At 40.5% G+C, this 24,868-nt stretch overlaps 2 protein-coding genes across 11 annotated transcripts in view; both read right to left on the bottom strand.

The window, feature by feature from the left end:
- The window catches only part of BMPER (BMP binding endothelial regulator), a 313,199-nt gene extending 309,237 nt beyond the window's left edge, over positions 1–3,962 (bottom strand). The window contains exons 1-2 of one of the 3 annotated variants that reach the window (XM_088166083.1): positions 3,690–3,962; positions 2,056–2,141 (exon numbers count right to left, since the gene is read on the bottom strand). In XM_088166083.1, coding sequence (XP_088022209.1) covers positions 2,056–2,070 — 15 coding nt within the window. In that variant the 5' untranslated portion in view covers positions 2,071–2,141; positions 3,690–3,962. Of the gene's footprint in view, positions 1–2,055; positions 2,142–2,958; positions 3,111–3,689 lie in introns of those variants that run through there. The other 2 variants (XM_088166076.1, XM_088166078.1) reach the window with 2 other exon arrangements.
- A 470-nt stretch (positions 3,963–4,432) lies between these two features.
- Positions 4,433–24,868, bottom strand: part of BBS9 (Bardet-Biedl syndrome 9) — a 312,895-nt gene continuing 292,459 nt past the window's right edge. For 7 of the 8 annotated variants that reach the window (XM_088165881.1, XM_088165909.1, XM_088165921.1 and 4 more), the window contains one exon: positions 17,130–21,198. In XM_088165881.1, coding sequence (XP_088022007.1) covers positions 21,152–21,198 — 47 coding nt within the window. In that variant the 3' untranslated portion in view covers positions 17,130–21,151. Of the gene's footprint in view, positions 21,199–24,868 lie in introns of all 8 variants that reach the window. The other variant, XR_015804090.1, reaches the window with a different exon arrangement.

Raw genomic sequence — 24,868 nt, 5'->3', positions numbered from 1 at the left:
GCATCATCACTAATGAAGACATGCCATAATCCAATCTGCAATTTCAGTGACTCACTTTACTGGTGTTTTTAAGATAGGTTCCCTATGTTGAATTTTCTGTCCTCTCTTAAACAGCAATTGCTTCCTTTCTTTAACAGCTGATCAAGCGCTCTTTTTTTTATACTTCTTACAGTATGAACATCCATCAGGTTTGCCCTTGAAGAGACAAAGTTCCTCACTGAATTGTTATTAAACAATCATTATTTAAATTTAATGTAAGCAATCTGGTTTTCTCTTCCCTCCTGGTCACAAATAACCCTATTGTTTCTTTTGTTTTGTCTCTCCTCAGACTTCTTAAAATTGATCTTTTCCCTTGTGGCAGGCCTGAACAAAGATTTCAGCAATGGGCAGTCCTACAAGTCAATGCTTTGGATGTTGCACAGCATTAAAGCCAGTATCTCCAGGCTGGTTTCCTTCTCCTCTACTAAGTCTCCCAGTTTCCAACTAAAGAAACAGAGATTGCATTTATCCTTTGGCAGAAATAAAACAGCTTAGCCAGGGCAGATAACTGCAGTAACTCACTAGGCACCTATGTGCTTAATAAAACATAGTGTTCTCCTGGCACAGAAGGGAGCCAAATGCCCTCAGCTGCCATTTCACTAAAGTAAGCCCTGCAAACCACAGGGATTTAGAGTTCTTACATCCATTGCCTTTTGCAGTTCTTTGTGCTCACACACTAAAAGGGTGCTCATTGATTTAATAAAGCCAAGCTCTGGAGAGATCTATAAATGCAAGTGTTTTACCTTCATGCATTATTGCCCTGATGCCCAAGACTGAACTTCTGCTCTTTCACAGATGAATTGCTTCCTCACTAGTTAACACCAGCTCCCATTAGCAAAAGTGGTGGCAGACATATTTGGGAAGGTGATCCATGATAAAACACAGCTTTGTCGCTCTTTTTGTTTTCCCTTTGATTTCTTTACTTGCCGCATCCAATGCTGCTCTTTTCCCCATCTGACTCTGCTCAGAAGAAATCAATAACGTATTCTTTATCAATATTACCTAAAAGGTTATCAGTGAATCTCACTTAAAATCTACTGAACTCAGTGCAGTGACAGATATCAACCTCGAGGGGTTCAAGATGATCTTGGTCCTACAGGTACCAAAATTGCCTTCTAAAAGGCAGTTTGAAACAATTCTTTACATTTTTAATAGACTTACAATAATAATAGTAATAATATGAGGGGGACAGGGTATGTTGATATTTCAATCATAAAGTAGAACACTGTTACAGTTATTCTGTAAATTCCAAAATGTAAAACATAGGGCTTTATAAGCCTATACTTTTCTTTCCATTAAACAGCAAATTAAGGTTTATGGCTTTTATTTAAAAATATCATAGGAAGTTTTATTTAGAATGACTGTTTTACAATAACTCCTAAGCCTTGGCTTGTCCAGCTGAACTGCTTCCAAAAATGCTTAACTCTTAAAGAGAATGACAAGGAAGCAGAATGTTTCTCCCCAAAATGTGTATCGGTTAGCAACGCTATTAACCCTTGAACTCCCAGCACAGCAGGCAAAGAACTCTGATGAAAGCATCACTTGTGCTTTCACTGCCACTGCTGTTATTACAGCACATACAGTTATGTTGCTGCCTTCACTTTGCACCCTTGTGAAGTTCCTCACTCACTGGGATTGTGACAGGGAGCACATAGGAGCTCAAAGCAGCATCATTTCCAAACCTTACCTTTCCTTCTTTTTGCTGAGCTACAAGTAAAGATTTCTGGGTGCACCCCCAATTCTGTGGAAGTTTTCCCCACAAATTCACATGGTAAACATGGTTTCACAATGTCCTGAAATAAAGTCATGTACAGCTTTGTGCCCGGGCTTTAAAGTCAAAGAAATGATTGCCAGATCGTGTATTGGGTTACTTTCCATTAACTCAGCTATGAGACAACCTTGTGTTACATAAAGGCAACAGTCACCCAAGATTTGATTATGTGAAGCATTCCCTGCTCAGAGCAGTTACGTTTAGTACGTCTCTGAATGTTCTTACTAGTAGAAATACTCACTTACCAGGCAAATACACATTATACAAGGGTTGTCTGTGATAAAAGGTATCTGCAGAATTTCCCCTTCATTTTCACATTTTGCAACCGATCCTGAAATAGGAAGAAAAATTTTAAAATACTAGCATGTGTCATTTCACCCTGCAGTTTTAGAAACTATCCTCATCACACTCACGTTTAACCCTTGCTCTATTCCTGGCCCTAGATTTTAAAACCCTGCCTTAGTTTGCCCAATTTAGTCAGGCAAGGACGTTTAGCGTTTCTGCAAGTTTCTAAAGAGAACAGGGAAATGAGTGGCCTTTTATTGCAGCACAAACCTAGACTTTCTTTGTGCCCCAGTTATAGCAAAGAAGAATGCTTTTTCTTCTCTCAGATGACGTGTGGAGAATAACGAGCACTCCATGCAAAGCAGGATACGTCTACAACGATAGATCCAGAGCTCACCGAAATCAGCAGAAAGCTGTCCATTTCACTTTGAGGACTTGGACCAGCACAAGCCCTAAACCAAGCATCCTTTTAAAATGCACAGCAACCACTTGGCAATTGAGTCAAAATTAGCAGGCTGACTGTCAAACGGAATCAAACTAGAAAGCCCTTTACGGCCCTAATGCTGATTCACCGGTATTCTGTCATACTGGACTCATTCCTCAAAGTCTAATAATGGCTCCTCGCTTATGCTAGAATTCGATTCCGCGCTTCCCTCCATGCCCCAGATCTCAGGAAAATAAAACCCTCGAGGGGAAACAGGGAGAATGGGGAGGGGGGGAGCAAAGGAACAAGAAAACCTTTTTTGGAGGAGAGAGGTTGCTGCGCTCATCTGCCCCAAACCACGCGGTAACACCCCGGGCCGCCCTTCCCGCGCAATGCCACCCGGCGCAGGTGGGCCCCGCGCAGCCCGCGACCCGCGTACCTGTGAGCAGGGAGGAGGCCGGCGCCCCGGGCAGGCACAGGACGCCCAGCAGGACGGCAGCGGAGGCCGGGAAGAGGCGCGGGGCCGCCGGCCAGTCCCCGCCGAGCAGCGGCATCGTCCCGGGGGTGCCGCTGCCCACCCGCCGGCTGTGGGGCACTGTCCGGGACGCGCCGTCGGGTGGCGGAGCCCGCCCACCCCCGGCACGCCCGCCCCAGCACCGACCCCCGGCGCCGGGCAGCGGCGGGGGGGTGGAGAGCAGAATGGGAGACCGCGGCCCGCCGGGGAGTCCCACCCCACGGCGGCACCGGGGGAGGGGACTATGGGTGCGGAGAAAGCAGCTGTCAGCGCCTGCCCCTCTGCCCCGCACCCCCTCTTTCCATCACCCCCCTCCCTTGCCCGCATCCCTTCTTATACCTTCCTCTCCCCATAGTCCCTCCTCCGGCACCCCCCGGCCCCCATGCCTCCCTCCCCCTCGGCGCACACACGCACAGACAGGCTGCCAGACCCAGACCCCGCTTCCCTGCCGGGAGATACCCGGCCACTCCCTCCCCGGCCCCGCCGAGCACCTCCCGGCCCGGCAGCGGCGTCGGGGGGCTGCGCCCGCGGCCGCTCGGCGAGAGGGGCGGGGGGAAGGGAGAGGATCGAGGAGAAGAGGAGAAAAGAAGAGGAGGGAAAGGTAGAAGAGGAGTATTAGGGGACGAAACGCGGATCCTCGGACAGGGTCGGGGTACCTGAGCAGAGCGCGGCGGCGCCGGCTGCCTCCGGCGGGCTTGTCCCCGGCTTGTGTCACTGCCCCTTCGTGCTGCGGGCAGGATTGCCAGCCGCCAACGAGAGGCGAGAGGGAAGGAGGGAAATAAGGAAGGGAGGGAGCGAGGGGTTGGAGGCTGTCCGCCGGGATCTCCGCGGAGGGGCTCCGCTCCCCGGCTGCCCACTCGAGCCGCCGAGCTCCCCTCGCCTCCCTCTCGCGCCGCAGCCGGAGCTGCAGCCGGAGCTGGCCGCTCTCCGGGGCCGCTGCCCTCTGAAGGAGCTCCCTCCGGCCCTCCCCGCCCGGCTCCGGGGCTGCCTCTCTCCCTCGGGGCTCCCGGGGTTCGGCACGGTGTGGGCTCGGCCGAGGGGCTGGGGGGCAGCTCCCGGGGCCGCGCTTTCGCTCCCCGAGCCCGGCCCGCCGAGCGGGTCCCCTTGGCCCGTCGCTCCCCGGTGTAGGCTTTGCAGCTCCTCCTTAACACTTGCCATTTGCAGGTCCACGCTTTGCTATCCCAGGTGTAAACAGTGTTAGAGACAGACATCATCGACATCCAGCTTTTTTGCTCACAAGTAGGCGCGGGGTCTGGACGGGATGACACTCGTGGCGTGTGGCAGGAGACTCTTTTGTGATAGATCTTCCAGAGCCTGTTTTACAAATCGATTTCTTTCAAACTGTGATGTTTCATGTGGGGAAATGAACACTCTGAAATAAACTGGTCTGACAACAAGCTGAAAAATGTTTTCATATTTCTACACGTTCTTATTTTATTTCTTTGGGAGCTGCATGTGAGCTGCGACTTCCAAAATGCTTACAAGTAGTGGCAAATCAGGTGCATGGCAGGCTGGTGTATACAGGACTGCTTCAGATACATTTTACTTCCCAGTAAGATGCAAGACAATTTGATTTGCAAGTTCATTTTGAGAGTGAAACCCAAAGACCTCTGAAAGTCTACACCTTTGTTCTAAAAAGCAAGATTTGTACACCTCACTTCCAACACAACTTGTTACCTATCTTTAGGGCAGAGAGCAAAAGTCCTAAAACAGCTGAAATTGTACCTATGGGAGGGACTACAGAAAACTGATATGGATCACCTTCCAGACATCACTATCAAAATCGCTCTCCCTGTGGAAAGGAAATCTACTTTTTTTATTCTAACCTCAGTCTGTACAGGTTGAAGCTGCATAGGAACATAGAATCATTTAGATGCTATTATAAGGGTTTTATATTTCCTAAAAAATAAGTGAGGTCTAAAACTTTCTCCGTGCTATGTAGAATACATTTTAAACTCAGTATATAAATAAAATGCACGTTACCTAGAATTTTATTTTTTTTCTGGGAAATGTAATTTTTACATTTCCATGCATTTTAACCAAAGATAACCCTGTAGAGATACATATGCACTACTCCAGAACAGATTTTCACACATCCAATTTTTTTTTTTTTTCCTTTGGAAAGATGTACTGAATCTTCTGGTAAACTGGCTTTTTCTTACTTCTCTGTAATCAGTGGTTACATTTCCCTTTTCTAATTAAAGTGCAGCCACAGCCTTTCTAAAGCAACAGCCATAGGAAAAATAAATCTACCCTAATAATTTCTTAAGTGACATCGAATGCATCAAATCTTCTCTTTATGCTGGTCTAAAATTCATTAAATATTAACATCACTCAGTGTGAGAAATATACAAATCACAATGAGGGCATCAAATAGCAATCTAGGCATCCAAGTAACAGCAGGGAACATGCTAAAATAGTCTGGAAAATGCAGAGGTAAATTCTTTACAAAATGAAGACGAGGTGACAACAACTGAGCATCATACTCAATCCCTGCCATAATTCATTCACTTAAGACAAATACTTCAGGAAATCATACTAAGGCAGGACAGTCACAAAGCAATATGTACAGATTTGTGACGTGATTTTCCTTTTCCCATGGAAAGAAACCATTGTGACCATCACTAAAGTACCTTCAACACACTGATTAGGTCTGAAACTTACCTCTGAACATGTGCAGCATGAAAACACTGTCTATGGGGTGAGTTCACTCCATCTGTGCAACTTCTGTAGCAGCAGCAGTGCTGAGATGAGGAATTTGTCCATCTTCCTTGCTTGAAGCACCTCCTGAAAAGGGACTTTGGGTCTCCCTGTACCATGCCTACTTCACACTTCACTGCCTATTACTGTCCAGTGGAAGAGTCTGCTGAAGACTGGTGCTGCCTCCGAGTCTCCCTGGTTCCCCCTCTCCTCTGTCATCGTGGAAGAGGAGAAATGAGAGAGAGACACTCAGCAGCAACCTTTGTTGCTTCCTTGATATTGATAATGATGACATATCCCAGGGGAAGATCACCCATTTAAATCTCTCATGAAGTAAAACCTGGCCTGGGAGGGAAATACACCATCTTAATCCTCCCCCACCTTAGTTTCACCCACTTAGTGCTACAGGTTTGTCTTGGCTTTTTATCTCTCCCTTACCCACTCTCCCAAGCCCGCCTTATCAGGGATCAGCATCCTTTTTCATTGTAATGTTGTGTTAAGTTTCAAGGTGGGTTCGTTATTTTTTTTTCCTTTTTCATCCCTTTTTGAAGAGATACTTATTTTTCCAAGCAACATTTAAAGCTGTGGTCATTTTAGCAAAATTGGAGGGTCACATTGAAAAACGGTGTCGTGCTATCAGATACATATAGAGATTTTGTGGTATGCCCGCAATTAAAACAGAAGTCATGTCATCAAACCACTTACCTCTTTTGTATAAGCATTACCTGGTATCAGTTGTTATTGAAAGGGTACATTCATTAGTTCTACTTAGTGGTCGGCCTTGGCTCTTCCAGTTGATGGAACAGTAGCTGTTCACAATTATCACTTTGTGTGTAGCAGCTCCTTCTCCAGAGATGCTTTCCCAGTCGTCAGCCATAAAAGAATGTCGTCCATTACCTGGTCACCCAGCACCCACCCTAAAAGAAAAACAAAGCTTTATGGTTAACAACAGCAACAGTAAAGACAGTGATCACATTCACATTTCTCGTCATGATTTTTACTGGCAAGTCAAAATAGCTAGGAGGCCCGTAATGGGCTAGGGACTTCTTCCAGAAGTGGCAGAAGGCAACAATGAGTCATTAGAATTAGCATGTATTTTCTTTTTTTAATTTTTTTTCTCTTTTGGGAAGTCGCTTTTTCTAGATCTTGGGCATAGGTTGTCATAGGGTTTCCCTGCCATGCAAGAAAGAGTGCAATAAACATGATACATGTACATCAACACTGTGAACGTCCCACTTTTATTACTTTTATGTTGTTATACACTATTTTAACACAGTTTCTTTGTGTTTATGAGACTCTCAGCACAAAGATGAAAATATGACCCAGATATACACTGTATTGAAAGCTCTGTAAATTGGCACAACTTGCTGTTTCCAGTTCTGGCTTGCTAAACAACTATGCATTTACAAGGTACTGAAGGTGGTTTGCCTATCTGATCAAGTTCACATAATTCTATTATTATTAACAACCTGCAAAAGATAAGGAACTCTCAATCCAGCAACTTGCACCATCAAAACAAAGGTCAGAAAGAACACATTTGCTGTAGTTGGAGGAGCTGGTCTGATAAACTTCAGCCCTGAAAATTCTTGCAGAGAGACCTGTAATTTGGGAAAGTCTTTTACTATCATGGTGCATCAGTACACAGCAATTGAGAAGCTCAGTAGTAACTCACAGGATTGTGATGAAGACATGGCATTTTCCTGCAGGAGAGCAGCTGGGAGTTTGCAGTTCATTCCTCAGTACTGAGTGGGCTGCAGCCTTTGAATTGCTTTTGCATGTTCATTCATTTCAATGCTAAATCCTGTTTTAAAGTTAAAAGTATCTGCCAGTGTGGGCAAAGAGTATTTCTTGCACGTCCACTTCTCCTCTAGGAGATGATGTTATAAACCTCGAGAGTGGCCTGATTATGTCAAAGAAGTGCTCCTGACAAAACTCCCCTTCTGTAAAATATTCAAAAATCTTAAATGGATGCAAAGCAAGGTCTGGAAACCACACCAAGAGGTTTTAAAACTGTAACAGGATTAAAAATCACATATGGTCAAAGTTTTTAAATAAAAGCAAAGAACAAGAAGTATCTAAAATTTACAGTGAGACTTACTTGCATAAATGTTTATAAATTTTATCAAACAACTCATAATTTTGACATGGAACATGCAAAGCATTTAATTTATTTGTGGCAAGATAAAGATACTGAGCAGCATTTTAAAAGTTTATTAACATAGACTATCCTGGCACAGTCATACTTACATACTTCTATTGTTTAAAGTATTTCTAAGAACTCAAACAAAAAAAAATTACAAAAGGGAGCTTCTGATTGCAAAAGCATTCAAAATTACCCTCATCATCTGTATTCATAGAAAAACAAACCAACCAAACAGAATAAACTAAACTGGATACCAACACCAGCCATACCTTGAACTGAAAACTGCTTGTGTGAAGCAGAAAATATGGCTCCAATATGGAGACAATAGACTGCTGTAATAGTCCATATCAAATATGCTAAAACAACAACAAAAGAAGTAAATAACAGTAGAAATGCTGAGGCCATCCTAATGATGGGATTCCCAGCAAAAGTTGTTCCAGAGGCCTCAGGCCAAGCAAACAGAGTAAAGCTGTGTATGATGGTACTCCTTTCTGTTATTTCACTGCTGTTAATAGCTTGCCTTCCAGAGATAATAATAATTATTTTGTGTGAGTTATGTGGGGTTTTGTTACATTTACCCTTGAACATCTGCTGTGCCTGATAAAGGATAAGGGCTAATCAAATCACATGAAGAGTGGCATACATGAAGTACTACTTTGTTTTCAATTTGTGAGACAAACCAAACCCTGCATTTTGCCTGCCTGTTCTACTACCTGGTAAGTGCAACAAACAAAAAGTACTCAAGAAACATTCTATAAAATGGAAGATTGATTGATTAATCGATTATTACAAATGAGGATGGACACTGTCTGTACTAGAGAGGCTCTTTATTCCACTCCCTGCCCCTGCAAAAACAATATATGCTTATTGTGATAGAAGACTGTTCCTTCCAGCTAGGATCCAATTGAGAAGCAGCTGCCTCTACCCAGCACAGAAAGGCAAAGGCTTGCATTTTTGCTAAAAGACAAGTCTCCGTGGCATGCATGCCATAAGATCATCACTTCACCTACTAACAGTGTACCCCATGAGTTCATCCTCTTGCTGCTGGTCTCCTTTCACAGCAGAATTTCTCCCAAAACTGTTATTTCTTTCGAACAACAACCAGACGCCTAAAAAAACCCAGAACAACAAAAAAGACCAACAAACCTCAGAGGTGAGGTTTGAGGAACTAAATACATCGACTCGGAGCCTCCTCTCCTTCACATGGACGCCCTCACTCACACCCAAGTGAGCGAGAGGAGGCTCGGGTTGATTTCAGGCCGCCCGCAGGGAAGGCCCGGCTGGCCGGGCGCTGTGCGGCGCCGCTGCCGGCAGGTGGCGGAGTTGGGAGCGCCGAGCCCAGAGCGGGATGAGTCGAAGCCGCTTCCACGATTATCCTGAGCCGCGAGTCCGCTTGGAGCGAGCGAGAGAGCGAATCCGTATGTCACCATGCCTTGCTCCCACACGAGCGAAGTGATTTCTTGGTTTGTTCTCAGAATGCGGCCTTTCTTTTCACTCTTCTGGCTTTGTCTGTACAGGACATTCACTTTTGCTGTCCCTGCAATTAGTACAACACACTATCCGGAAACAAGAGAGATTTACGAAGAACCCCTATTTATTGTTATTTTCCAAATGCAAAGCCTAATCAATTTACTGATTACCTTTTATCTTCAGTATATTGGCTACATAGCATTACACCAGGTACAGGTAAGAAATCCTCCTTATCCTTTTTTCTTGGCTTCTGATTTAGGTGAGGCACACTCAATTAAACATCAATCCCCAGTCAGTCCTGCTGACTGACTGTACCACACATACAGAAAGCAATGACCCGACAATCATAAGCAGCCTTGTAAAAGCTCCATCAATCAAGATATGTTCAAATAATGCACCTGAGCAAACTGGGATAATCCTGCACTAATCTGCTGAAATTTCTGCAAGTTATATAAGTAATATAACCATTATTAAAGAAGCAATACTGGAAGATTTAAAAATTATACTGAGCTGCCCACTACTCTTACTGGCTTAATTAAACCCTGGATATTCTGTATACACTTAAACCAAGTAGATGTGTGTGCACACACAAAAACAAACACACACAAAAAAAGGTAGAAATAGGAAAGTATGCTAGCAACAAGCAGAAATTCATTAAAAATGCATTTCATTTTGCTACTGATTTACCCAGGTCAGATTAATGTCAGACCTTCACTAAAAAGAAAACACAGAGTCACTTGGACAAGAGGAAAAAATGTACTTCCAGAAGGCAGTGTAATTAATCTCTTTCAAGAGATGAGAGCAACATTAAATGTGCCAGAGGCGGGCTTTTGGTGTCATTACACAAATCTGCAGGGAGATTTTCCAAATCCCTGAGTTTCTGACAGTAGCGTACTTCCAAATACATCATTTAGAAGCATGAGGTGAACAGAGACAGGGAATAGTATTTACTTTGGGAAAGTATCAGTCACATGTCTTGTATATATTAGCAGGTTAAACCCAGGAGAGGCAGCTGAATTACTTGTGAGCAAAGAAAACAATTAATCAACAGTTCTAAGGCTTCACAGAATTTTAAATATGTATTTACATGTGGTATACACTATTTATTTTAGGTATCTTTAAACCTAGACTCTGAAGTCCCAAGCTGGCAGCTAGCAGGTCTTCCAAGATAAAAAAAACATCTCTGAGAGGTTGTTTGGTGATAAACTATTTTCAGACAGAACAGAATTTGTGGCTTAGGGGATCTGGGTTTAATTAAGCTAACTTGAAAAACAACACTGCCTCTTTACCAATTTACTTAAAATTCTAATCAATTTTAATATTGTTAAATATTACTTTAATATTGATCAAATTATTATTCTTATGTTTGGATTAAATTGAAGTCAGTCTATATGGCTGTATGGTAGCTTGTATCAGTATGGAAGTCAAATAATAAATAAGACAGCTATTATTAAACAGAAAAATTATAGTGCTGAAAGTATTCTGGAAATGACTCATCATGCTAATAGACCACATAATTTAGACCTTTTCCTTGGAAATATTCACATATTAGAGTAGTCCCAAAGAGGTCAGTGTGAATAACCCCATCATGGGCAGAAGGTCCTCTCCTGCAGGCACTTGTTGCAGCAGCAGCCCAGAAGAAGCCAAGATAACTCCATTCAACAGTGGGGTGACTGCAGCATCAGGGCACCCCTGTGTTCAAGGTTCATTTTGTGTTGGATTACCCAAGAAATGGGTCTCTTTTTCCACGGGTGCTGCACCTCCTGAAGCCACCAAGAGTAGAAATTTGGGTCTATAGCCTTCTAAAAGTGGCAGCAGCGAGTGCTGTGCAGCCAGTCAGCCACACCTCTGGCCTGAGGATGATCATGGTCCAGAAGCTACTGAGGACACTCCACCCCATTTATTTATTCCTCACATTCCAACTGGCAACAGACCTAAAATAACCCACGAACTCAGTTAAGCAGCTGATTGCACATAGGGTCTTCCCAGGCTTCCCTGAGACAAAGTAGTTTCATGGAAACTAGACAGAAAGAAACCCAAAAGTCCAACTGGAAACTTCTGGAGAAAAGATGTGCAATTGCGCCATGCTTACAGACTGCACCATGCAAGCTGCATGACTTGGCTGCCCACGGGCATCACTTGGATGGCTTGAGTGGGGCAGCTGCAAGATGGAGAACAGCAACCTTTCCCTAGAGATCACCCAGGATGGCATTTCTAAACTTTCATAATTACTTTCGTAGATGGACTTGTTTTAAATTAGGTGTTTACTTCCATAAATGCTCCTGTGAAGAAAGAAAAATATCAAATAACAAATTACAGAATTGAGGGTTTCTCTGTCACACAGTAGAGCTGCTTTCTAATGCTGCTGTTTCAGCAGTAATGAAAACAACTGGACTTCTTAAAAGACCATTTCTGTGTATCTGTATTTTTTAAAAAATCAACCTCATGAACTAAATGATGATGACTTCTCACCTGAGCATTTCACAAAATGGTAGTGTAGGCCATCTATTAGAGAAAGTAATTTTCTGAGCACTAACCAGTGCTCACAACGGTTCCATGCTTTGCCTTTGGAACCACTCCAGCTGAATGAATAGACAACACATTTCCCAAAATGTAGGAATTTTGCTGCCATGAAGCACACTGAAGACAAAAATCAAGCCTCAGCTTTGTAATGATAAGATTTTTTTTTAAATGGCCATTTAATTTAAAATAATCTGTGGTTTGTAAAGCTGTTTCTGCAAAACACACAGAAGATAAAATGCACATGCTTTCACAGGTTTTCAGCTGCTGGCCCAAGTGCAAAGAAAGATTAAGGCAAGACAGTTTGAATTTACATGATGCAAACAAGAAGAATCAGGAAGAAAAGATGGCTCTGAAAATTATACTTTTTTTTTTTGTCCTACAAGAGGGATAATGCCAGCTAAGTGGGTTTTTTTACAGCTAGCAGGACAGGATCCAGCCAGATTGCAAAGGTACGAGCATGGGAGCAGACAAACAATAGCTCTATTCTCCACAACCAATTTCTCCAAATCGGAAGTCTCACTTTCTGGGTTCCCACACTGAGACACAGGCCTCAAGTTTAATTAAAGAATGAGTTCAATCCAAAAAATTATTGGTTAGTTTTGATAATGCAGACTTAAGCAAGGGAAAGGACAGGGACTGAACCAAGCCTAGCAGAGTGTGGTACAGTAACCCTACAGTATTCCCATGGGCACAGAGTGAAATGTGCAAAACTGTAAGGACAGGCAAAAAAAACCTCTAATACCAGCTTATGAGTATTTTCTAAGCACCACTCTGTGGTATAGTTTACAATGGGTGGTAAATACATAAAGGGGAGCCAGAATACACCTCTGACATGAACCAGGTAAAGGCACAGAGCTGCAGGAGTCTGTGGTGAGTTTTAAGGGATGCCAGCACAATCTCTGCAGGAGTTGTATGCTGGAGCAGGAGACTTACCCTTGAGAAGTAAGACTGAGCATTCCCATTTCTGCTCTGTTCAGAAGCAAAGACGAATCTGTGCAGATGTGGGGAAGATGAGAAAGGGCTACTGTACCTCTCTGGGGCTGCACAGGGACACTGTCAGAGCCTTGACTGAACCCATATTTGGTTTGTCCTAGCTCAGAATAAAACCCACACTCTGTTCACCACAGAAACCACATGACTAACAGTCTAGCCTTAAGCAATGATGAAGTAGGCACAAAAAATTGAGAAGGAGAAGGGTGCTCCTTTTGCTTACACCTTACGGCTGGGGTTTTTTCTGAACAAAACTGTCCCCTGGCCACATTGGTAAGTTCACCATTTTGAGAGCTGCACATTTTGGGAGCTCTGCCACACCCGTGGGATGGTGAATCAGGGAGAGTTATACAATTTTACTATTTATGGGAGGTTTCACCCACTTACCTATGCCGTGCTGCTCTCTCCGCTTGCAACTGTGCACAATCAGTTTTGAAGGATGGGTAGCCAGGAGTAAAAATTATATGGAGAGGGAATAATATGTCTTTGAACTTGGTGAATAAAATTCAAGTAGTGTGGACAATTACCAGAAAAAGACAAACAAATTTCAAATCAGAAGTCAACCTGGAAATTATTTGGTAAGGAACCCCTTTACAAAAAGTCACAGTGCATGTGGATTTCCATAAATGTTATGACAAAGCATCCCCCAACTCTACTGCAGCAATCCAAGTAAACAAATATACAGGTAAATGCCTGGACTCACTTCCTAGCTCAGCCCCCAAGGTATGGACATGCCCACTGGTTTGAGATCTATTTCAGCAAAACACTTTAGGGTTCAGATTTGTGTTCTGGATATCTCTAAATGACAGTGAAGTGGAAGAGCATATGTAGACTTTTTTTTCTTCTCAGTGCTTTCTTCTTAGTCTGCTTCTCAGACTGTGTTTTTGTGTGATCAAATTGTCAAGCTGAAGGTAGGGAGCTCACCAGACTTAGCATCTCTCAGCAATCTGTAAACTGGAAGGCAAAAACCAGTGGCTAGCCTTGAAAAAGTTTATCTTGGTGCACATCAAGAAAGGTTAAATGCACAAAGCTCTGTTAGTAATTGGGATTTATTTGCTCAGTTCTAATTTTAACTCTGGTTAGCCCAATAAAAGGTATCACATCACTGTCTAGGTAGCTGTTGTACCAAAAACAATGCAGCTATACCAACTTTCCTCCATTGGATGACATACTTGGGCAGTAGCCCTTTAAAAAAAAGCATCAGCTTCTTTAGTGCACATATGGTTTTCCATTTATTCTTTTCCTGATGGTGAAAGCAATGTTATTCATCCCAGGGAAGAACAGATACATTGTATTTCAAAAGTTTAACCAAAACACGCAGTTTGCTGCAAATTTTCCTTCTTTCAGGATTTTTAAGACACACCTACAAAGTGGCTGCTGGGCAAAATCATCAATTTACAGTCAGTGGAATTTGGTAGGAAAAAAGGCAAAAGGAAAAAGAAATTAATGACAGGATTACAAGAGCTGACTGCTACTTACAAAAATGCAGATGATGAGAAGAAGGACTAAAAGCAAAGACTCCTCTCCCCTTGAAATGAGCTAATAAATGTTAAACAAGGAATGACTTCTCCATAAAGCAAGAGACAAAAATAGAAGGGAAAAAACCCAAAACATTTCTCTGTGGCAGCTGGCATAGGAGCATTTGGACACAATTCTGCTGGGAATACAGCTCTTTGGGTCTCCTCTTCCTCCTTCCATGCCTTCTAAGTAGCAGCTAGAAAGGACAAACGTTTACATTTGAAATACTGTTGCCCAGAACAATGTGGGAAATGGTCCCCTTACAAGTCACACTCCTCCTGACTGCTTTTGAGACTTGCACTCTGAAATAGGCAGTCTGGTGTCATGATGAAAGAATCATGTTGTAACACCATGAAATATTGGAACAGGGTGTTCAAGTACACTGCCAAGAGAAATTCTCTTTGTTTTGACTGGATCAGAAGCAACCATACCATATTAACCAAGCTGTACTTTTGCAAGTTCATAGGCTCAGTCACTGCTCAAATGGAAGGAGGACACTACACATCCAGGCATCTGGAAAAAAACAATTCCTATTATATATGCAGTATATAACTTGACTGTTCTCCAATATTTATAGATCTTGACTTCATTATGCCATCAGGGGAAAAAAAGTACAATGATCCTCTTTATGTCTCTTATAATTGAATCCAACCATGATTATAAAATGTGAGCATTTGAAGTAACTATTAATTATTGACTACTTGCTTCATAATGAATTGGAATATCATATTATAGACTAACTTTTCATATATTATCTAACATTTCCAAGATTCTGTGAGACTGATCTATCCTTTAAAATGAATGAGGTACTAAAATCAATAGAATAAAATTTTTTTCTTTCCCAAAGAGATGGTAAACTTTGCAATACAATCTCATCAGATTTCACAAAGTAAGGAGGACTGGTCTAAGTCATCCTTGGATCATACCCATGCTGGTTCCTAAGCTTGTCTAAGAATAGCACCTGTGCTACTTTCATTAACAATGATAAAATGTCTTAGTATAATCAGAAGACACTGGAGCTTTCTACATTTAAATAGTATGCAAAATTCAGGAAATAGTTATCATAACAACAAAATCAGTTTAAAGAAATCACCACAACTTTTTAAAAGACAGAGGGCCAAGCTTTGTGCTGATCAAACATCAAATCAAGTAAGTGCATTCTTCTTAATAGAATGCGTCCTGGAAATACTTTCCACATTGTCTTGGTTGAGGAGCAGAGGGAAGGCATGCTACTCATTGCTTGATTACCTAAACTATCAAACAGTGTTATGATTGTTGAAAAGCTGCTATCATCATCCTAAGAGTGACTTAAGTGGCTGAAGTAACATGAATAAAATGCTCTGAGGTTTTATTTTGCAAGGGCCTATTTCACATGCAGCACCACTCTCCACAGAGAAGTAATCACTTCTAGAGTGCAGTGTGGCAGCTATTTAATGAATACCCACTAGCTGAGCTTCATGCATATTGTATTTTAGGAATACTGCGTTTTGGAGAAACCCTCATAATTTATTATATCATCTAGATAGGAGTTCAGTGGTGCTTATATGTCATTTTATCTTGACATGCAGCCCCCAGCAGGAGACTATGGATGCTCCCCCGTCAAAATCAATAGCAAAATACTCACTTAAATTTATCAAAAGTACATTTGGGCCTCTAATCAGGTTACAGTAATATTCAGGGGTACTGACCTCCCTTCAAGATTTCAGGCCAGGCACCAGCTTACAAGATAAAAGCTTGGAACAGCTTTTGTCTGGTTTCTGCAGCTGAATATTCTGTCAGTCAGCTGGATCTATGGTGGAGGGCAAGCTATGATTGGCACTGATCATTCTCACATAGGAAGCACTCCAAGTCTCTATTCTGCTTATAAAGACAAATGAAAATATCAAATACTGTTATCACTTCGCTCTAGAGCATTAACTGGTTTTCCAAAAAATTATTTCCTAAAGGAACATTTTTTGAGATGACAGTGTGGGGCTACAATGGTGCTAGCAAAAAATCAACAATACAATATGTTGATGCTATATCAAATGGAAAACACTCCCATCAGAGTTAACATCAATTTACATGGTGTAGCCTGAGGGTGGGGATCTCTTCCAGGGCTTCTGCTTACTTTCACGATTTTTTACCTGATATGTAAGCAGGATTTTGCTCAATCTTTTCACTTAAAGCACAAGAACAGATGCCGAAATCTTCAATACAGTAGGTTCATCTGCAAGCATGAGTGCCTCTTACAGACACAGTAAATCCAAACACAGCAATACATGTAAAAGGAACATCAACCTACAATAATTGCATATGAAAATAAATGGTATTTTACTCTTTTTCCTAATTGCAACAACATGAAACTCTTGAAAAATACCACAGTGTTTTAAAATAACAATTATACTTATTTAAATCTATGTTTGTGTTTCATTTGTTTGTACTCTTTGATATGGCAGATATAAAGATAGAGCGTTCAGGACACATTGTCAGAGAAGACTAGGTCAATTCAATTAGCTGGGTTATCCTTCCATTCTGTAATTAACTACAGCACTTGCCATACATTTAATGCAAACAGAAGTGCAAAGTATCTCTGCTGTGATCTGCCGGTCTCCTGAAAAAAGCACATTCCCCCAGGTTAGCAGCTTCTATGCAGCAAACAACCAGCTGTCTTGCAAAGGAGGACAGAAATAATAATTCCTGATACAATTTGACTATTAGAAGAATTAATAAGACACGGGACAGAAAAATAGAGAGGATGTTCAAGACCAAAGCAAATTTTTTCAGTGTTTATATAAAAAACAAACTCGTGTTAAATTTGGTCTACCTAGAGTATTAGGATAAATTCTCATTGAAACAACACATTCATTACCTCTTCCATCTTGGGTGAATTTTGTTAATTATAAGCCTGGCCCTCTGGGCATGTACCCTCAACAAGATCAAGGCTCATGAAGCAACATAATTCTGTGCAAACTTTACCTTTGAGCTGCAAAGGAGCTAAGTTACCTGCAAACACCACATGAAGATAGCACATAAATACCAGAGCAACCTCATGCTAAAAAGGAGTAAATGAAGAAAGCAACAAGACATGAAGGAGTGACAGCAAACAAAGCTGTGAGAAACTCAAGGTTAATTTCAAATGAAGAAGTGATACAGAAGTTTGGTTTCAGGAGTATGTAATATATTTTGCAGTACTTCTGCATCAGTTTTGTTTGGTTTTTTAATAGATTATTTATAAACAGAAGATTCTGGTAAGAAAAAAAGATACTTATTCAATGTGATGCATACTCTGTAATTTTTTTTCCAATGCTGGAAGAACTTCACATAGAAATCTCTGCTCAACAAATTTCAGTTTATGGCAGTAAATTACTCTTTATAAGCAATACAGGAATATCAAAACGTATCTCTAATTCTCTCTGTACAGTAAATGCTAAAGAAGAGAAAATAACAAGACATTATAAAGAAAAGCCCAACCCCTTAAAAGTAGAGAAATGTTGTTTTTCTGTGTCACAGTTGAATAATAGTTGGACGGAAGAATGAATCTGGGGCTGGAAACCACAGTCTTAGTTTGAACTCAGCATAGTGTACAAAGCCCAAAAGACGAGCATCGTCCAGATCTCCAGATTTTGGTCATCAGAGTAGTAATTGCTTTAATCTGTTTTTCTAAAATGCAACGGCAGAAAAGAAAAATTAAAGAAAAGCCATTGGACAAGAGCATTCTGAAAATAAACTTCTATCAAGAAAATAAAGCTTAGAAGTAATTACCTGTTTAACAGAAAAATATATGCTTTATGTTAGGACTCATTTTAGAAAATGAATTTCAAAGTTTTAGATAACAAAGATGCCATGACTCACAGCATTATTTTCAAAATGTCAAAAAAATCCATTTAGATTTATTTCCAATAAAATTGTCATTTAAAATTAATTTTAGTCTTTGAGCCACTTAACTATATAAAATCCTATTTAAATAGCTAAACATGCAGATAGGCTGCATATTTAAGCTAACCAGAAGATCTGACCAAGCATTACTATAAAATCCTGTTCAGAACATTTTGACTGACCACCAGTGCCTCTCTCAGCCTCAGAAACATCGCTGATGAGAACCAAACATATGGTCCACCCAAACTAGCAATGTTTCCTTGCATTCCTTACACCTCTCTAGCTTCCAAAATTCCAAAATCGGCCTGATTTGTTCCAGCCAGAAAGAACTTTCTTTAAAATTCAAACTACATTTGAGAACTGCTTCACAGTGAAAGAATTACTTTACAATATTTCCTTTTAGGCTGCTGCATAAATGACTACATTTCAATTACTTCCTTCCTCTGAATTAGATGGACTATTTGGCATTGGGTGAAAGTAAGTAATCTTTATTCAATGCAACTTTTAAATCTTGATGATACTATCAAACACTGCACAATATACAAAGAGGTCATACTTTACTACTATAGACAGGTCTACCTTCTTCTTCCTTTCCTCCCTCCCCTCTATTACCAGCATATTTTCTCCTTTTTGTAAAACTATTCTCATGAGATCATATTTTGCAAAACATGGAGCAGAAAAGGCAAATAAGAGTGCTTCTGAGCATTACATCTTAAAATGACAGAAAATAACTTAAATAAGAATGGATGATATAATTGACCTGAGTGCCTACTTGTCATTTACCATGAAGTCCCAAAGAAGCCAGGCAGCTCTGAGCACTGGGATCACACTCAATAACGGGAATCATGACAGAGTAATATATTTCACAGAAGTCTCATAGCAGTGTACTTTCCAGCTATATTATATGCCTATAATTTAGGATTCTTTGGTCCAGGATTCTATACCATTATGGTCTGGGCTTTCTGTAGTAACTGTGCTTGATTTTTCTAGATTCCCTAGTAGCTGCTGACAAGAGGACAAAAGAAGATTTGAGATCTATAGTTAACGTTTAAGCCTAATAGCTACAGTAATTGATTAGTTCTCTGTGGACTTTCTTTGGTCACTGAGGTGTGTACAGAGACTACAGGAGATTATTTTATTGTGTAATTTTCACAGCGCAGCAGGGTACCTTGACAATGGGTTGGATACCACCCTCCTGACAAAAACCACAGGGGAGGGATCAGAGTGAAGAAAACTCAGCAGAATCAAACAGCAGCTTGTTATGGAAACAAGCAGGGGGTAGGACTTTTCCTTCCTGGGAAAGAAGCAAGATTTTTGGCCCCACAACTTATAGATAAATCTGAGGTCTCCTGGGGGACAGAGTCATTTTTGTTGGGAGTTACAGCTCACTTCAGCCCTACAGGTATCAGAGGCCTTACCCAGTTCCTTGGCTACTGAGAAATTTAATAGCTAACATGTTGAAAAACTCTCCTTTAAACAGTTACAGCATGTAGTGAGCCAGAGTAGGGCCAGAGGGTTAAGCAGCAGATGCACAAGGGCTGCAAAGTTGGTTTTGTTTTAGGGGTGGGTTGATGTAAAGAAGTTGAAAGTAAATACAGCTTAAGACATTCTGAAAAATAATGTCTCCTTATTATCCATAGATCAAGCTAGCATTGACCACAGCAACTGTTACAACCTCTTTTGAAACAGCACAAAAGTGAGTTGGAGGGACCTTTACTACAGCTAGAACAGGAGCTGGTGAACCCCTGTTGAGGAAACCAACAAGAGTGTGGGATGTGGAAACGGCTCGCACAACTGCACCTACCACAAAGTAAACTGCAGCTATCAGTGCATTTTGTATCTGCCATCCAAGACACTGCAACTTATATTTTGGTATGAACTAGCAACAATTGTTTCAAGTGCCTATTTTTACACTTGATCCAGGTCTGAGTTATTTTCAGTTCCAAGTGTATTTTAGTAATATCTCAACTCACTCTCAGAAATCCAGACACGAGCCTGACTCTTCCACACTTTAGGCCAAGGTCCTCTCAAAGTTTGCCTCAGTTGCTGGGTTGTATTTGAGGCACCTTGCATGGGCCTGACCTTTGGAAGGTGAATACTCAGCACTTTCTAAATGCACACCACTCAAAGCACCCTCCAACTGGATTAATAAAAATTAAGGCACTCAAAAATTAGTAGTTAATTTTGAAAATCATACCCATAACTAGAGTAGACTGGTTGACAAGAAAAGCAGAAATCACAGGTAACCATTAAAAGATCCGTGTGTTGCTGTGCTCAAGGACTTACAGTGTAAACTTTACTCCCATTCATAGTGCCATCGTTAATGGCAAAAGAGTTTGCCCTTTATGTTCAGTAACCATAGTTTATATCTCTAGAGAGCAGGCGTTTGTATAAGCAATGAGAGAGGGGGGAAAAGAGTTGATGGATTACTATTTTTTTTCCTGGTGGTGAATTCAGCTGTCTGAAACCATGAATGTTAGTACAGGAGGAAACAAGATATTATTTTTTGTCAAAACTGAGATTAACAAATGTTAATATAATCTCAAAGGGAGGTGTAGTTCAAGAATATCTTTTTTAAAAAGACAAAACATATTCTGAAACAAAGGTTGCTTTTAACTATGTATAAACAGTCTTTGATCAATCAACTGAATCCTTAGAAAGGGATGATATATCACAAAACACAACAAAACACCCCTACCACAGTTGGATAAGTCCTTAAATTTTGCTCACAGAAAGGATGATAGCAGTTGCAGGGAGACCCAACCAAATTACTAGAGTGGAACTTTTTTGTTATTATATTAATTCATACAGTCCTCTCCTTCTGGAAGCTGCAATCACTACAGAGTAAAATGGATTGGTACTGCAGCACTATAAATGCATCTGGCATCAGACAGAAATTTCTCCTGAGGGCTGTCTTCAGAGTTCATGGCTTTTTGTTTCCTCTGCTGCATCCTCAGACAAATCTGTAAAGCAAAAAGAAGATGCTTAAGAATTTAGTGTAGCTGGCAACTACATGCACTATAGTGCTGATTCTATCTGTTTGTGAAAGCTTTGGTTACAGGCAATTTCAAATCAGCTTTTCTATATGTATCATGGACAATGACAGTTCAAACTATAAAATCATGGACTACTTTTGCATCACAAAAAAATTACGGAGACCAACTGGGCACATTATTTGAGACACAGTTACTCCAATCTGCCTACATTTATCCTGTCCCTTTTTCTGGAAAAAAAAATGATAACACAAGTTGCAAAACAACAGAAAATTGAATGCACACATTCATTAACAAGGATATAGTTATATTTATATATTTATATATATATATATATGACTATCAGCTTGGGCAGGAGGAAAATAGCCAAACTATTGTATTGAAGATACAAGACTATCTGCTATAAGCCAAGGGAATGAGTTTCCCATTTTTAAATATTAGTTCAAGAGATTAATCAGTCTTGGATAGGATAATCATCTTTGCAATAATGAACCTGACAGAATTTGAAAAGGGTGTAAAGACTCATAAAATGTTGCTTCAAATATCTAGGGAGAAAGAAAACAGTGGATGATCACACAAAATTGTACACACATATACTTGAATGACTAAAATTAAAAGTGGTTATTTCATTCAGAAGTTTCTTACATAGGTACTCTTAGTTTCAATTTTAAATTATTTAACTTAAATCCTTTTCTAATTAACTTAAGCAATCCAAAATAAATTGGCACCATCTCTAAATGATATATGAGTAATAATAAAATAACTCACAGATTTTATGAGGTTTGTTTTGAAATGTTTTTTTTCCTTCTTCTTTGAAGAAGGCGGAAGTCCATCAACACACAATGAAATGATCTAGCACGTCAGCAGAACAAAATTTGAGCATTCAATGTTCTGAACCAAAGCCACCAGTCTCCTGTCAGCTTAAGTGCTTTCACAATCATGTTCACACAGAATTTAGTCACACAACCTACACAAACTTAAAACAATATGCTTTCATTTAGATCTGTGCAATTTCACACGATCAAAACCCTCTAGATTTATTTCCCAGCTCTTATTTTACACTTGCAATGTTTTTGGTGCTTGGGGATTTCAGAATTTACAGTGGTTTTCATGGGTGATGATACTAAACTGAACAAATGTTATCTCAAGCTTTGAGATACAAAAGACTAAAGCAGTAACATTTCAGCAAGCCCAAGGCCCTGAGGGCCTAAGAAGTTCCCCTTGCTGAAGTTGCTACTTTTTTTCTTTTTTTTTTTGAGGACAATTAAAAGCACCATGTTAAGAGCTGACTTGGGGTTCCAAAGGTCAGCCTTTGAATGGCTGTTCTTTTGTTCAGAGCTCTCATCACGTAGCACACACTGGGATGCCAAAGGGACCAGCAGCAGGTCCCATCTTGTTTCATTAATGGTCATGGGGAAAGAGGTAGGTAGCATGATAATGAAACTTGTGAATTATAGGAAACCAAGATGAGCAACAAACGCTGAAGAGGAGAAAGAAATATTGTTCTAGGACTAAGACATTAACAAATATGAGAGAAGATAGAGGGGATATTGCTTGAAATGCACCATGGAAATAACAAACTTTAATTTTTTCCACTGTGCCACTTCTGCAGGGCTTTCCTCAGCAAGCATCTATGTTTAAGTTATCACTGGCAGTGAAACACCCACCATAGCTCAATGCAGTGTAGAAACCACTACAAAGCTACAGTTAACACTTCCTGACTACACAGCTTTGTTGAGCTGTTTAGAACTGTGCATAAACAAGTACCAGAGAGTATCTTGATTTCCTACTATAGTCAAGGAAAATAGTGCCTGAATTATGAAACTGACTGCTGCACACTCCTATAAAACCAGGACATACACATAATCAAAGTGAGAAACAGAAAAAGGCGTTATGACTGTGGTCAGCTCTTTGTACCAGAAAAGAATGGCTGCAGATTTACCAGAGACCAAGACTTTACCAACTGTGCATAGGTGTTCCATATTGAAGCCATGACAGTGTCACTGCACAGTGCCATTGGCCTCTTGACATTTGAGGACTGTCTGGCTGCAGGACCTCTGAGAAGCGTAACAAAACAGAAATTAGAGGGGGGGTTTTTACAAAAATACCTGGGGGGAGAAAAACCTCTCAATGAGAAGGCTATAATATCATAATGCATTTTTTTTCCTTTGTTAGGCTGAAAATATGGCATGCTAAAAACTAAAGTGCAATTATAAACTGTAAAAAAATTGAGCCAAAAAATAGTGCCCAGTACCCAAGACACTGCCTTCAGAATCTGTTACCTCCCTGACATGAAATTCTTACAAATAACTCTTGTGTCTATTTCTACAAACTGCTATGCCAAAGTGAAACATGAATGGTTACTTTAATGAAAAGCCATGGATCCACTAAATCTAACACATTTACTGTAATTACTGGCTGGCAGAAGTGAAGTCACAGAGCAGGATTTACCCTGGTTTCACGTAAGTTTGCACAACAGCTCTGTAGTTCAGCTACAGGGAACCCGGAATACTTCTGCATAGATCAAAGAACTACTACATGAGTGAACTGTGGGAGAGGCGAGCTGACAGGTGAGGCACTGCAGCTATTTTTATTGAACAACTCCAAAATGGGAGGCAATACAGTATCAGGAAAATACAGGTTGCAACAACCAGTCTTCCCACATCTACCCAGTAATTTTTCCAACATGCAACTTTTATTAGTCATCTAGGAGAACAACATAAATGTCACAATGATCTAACTAGCACATTCTATGTTATAGCAGATGAGATAATTAACATCAGAGAGGTTTCTCATTAGCATATTCCTACAAGCTTAGGCAGATCCTAAAAAATACAGGGTGTAAATATAAATTCTGAAGATTAAGGCTTCTTTACCTCACTTAATCAATAACAAAAAGCTTCCTTTCACCTTCACATCCCCCATTATAAAGTCTTCAGTGTTTTGTTTTATAGAGCATCCAAAAGTCCTATCATAATAACACTGGTCTGAGCACATACACTTATAGAAATTTATATTGAAAGGTTTATGTCTCTGTTTATTAACACAGCTACAAACTGGGAAGCTGCTTTTGGAAATGATCATGATAAATTTTAACTCAGCAGTAGGCAATTCCAAGAGCTTTTGGAGTTCAGTTTTTAAAACAGAGCCAGAAAACATGATTATATTAATATCCTGATTAGTAACATGAGACTGAGGATATCTGACACCAAGAAAGTCACTTAAATCCCTCAAATGTCATGTATTTGTCAATTAGCACCCTCAAGAAAGCAGCTTCTATAAACAAAGACACAGAATACTTCAATCATGTTATTTACCTCTTCAAAAGCATGACTTAATACACATATAACATTGAGTCACAGAAAGTTCATTTGTAGATCAAAATGTACTTTTGCGGCTTGAAAACCAAAAGTTCAAAGAAAATCAGTTACAGTGACAGAAGCACCAAAGACAGCAGAAAAACCCCAACTTTCCTGGGATTATTATTCATGCAGTTAGAAGGGAAACAAAAAACAACCAATGACACATTTAAAGGAAGAGATGATATTTGAGCATGATGGCAGAAGGGAGGAGAGAGAATCATTTTCTGTAGTCATAAATTGTTCATACTAAGCATGACGGTGTAAGGTTTAAATATGTT

The sequence above is a fragment of the Sturnus vulgaris genome, chromosome 1 (assembly GCF_052056855.1).
Source record: "Sturnus vulgaris isolate bStuVul1 chromosome 1, bStuVul1.hap1, whole genome shotgun sequence".
Lineage (NCBI taxonomy): Eukaryota > Metazoa > Chordata > Aves > Passeriformes > Sturnidae > Sturnus > Sturnus vulgaris.
This window is presented reverse-complemented; position numbering and strand designations above follow the sequence as displayed.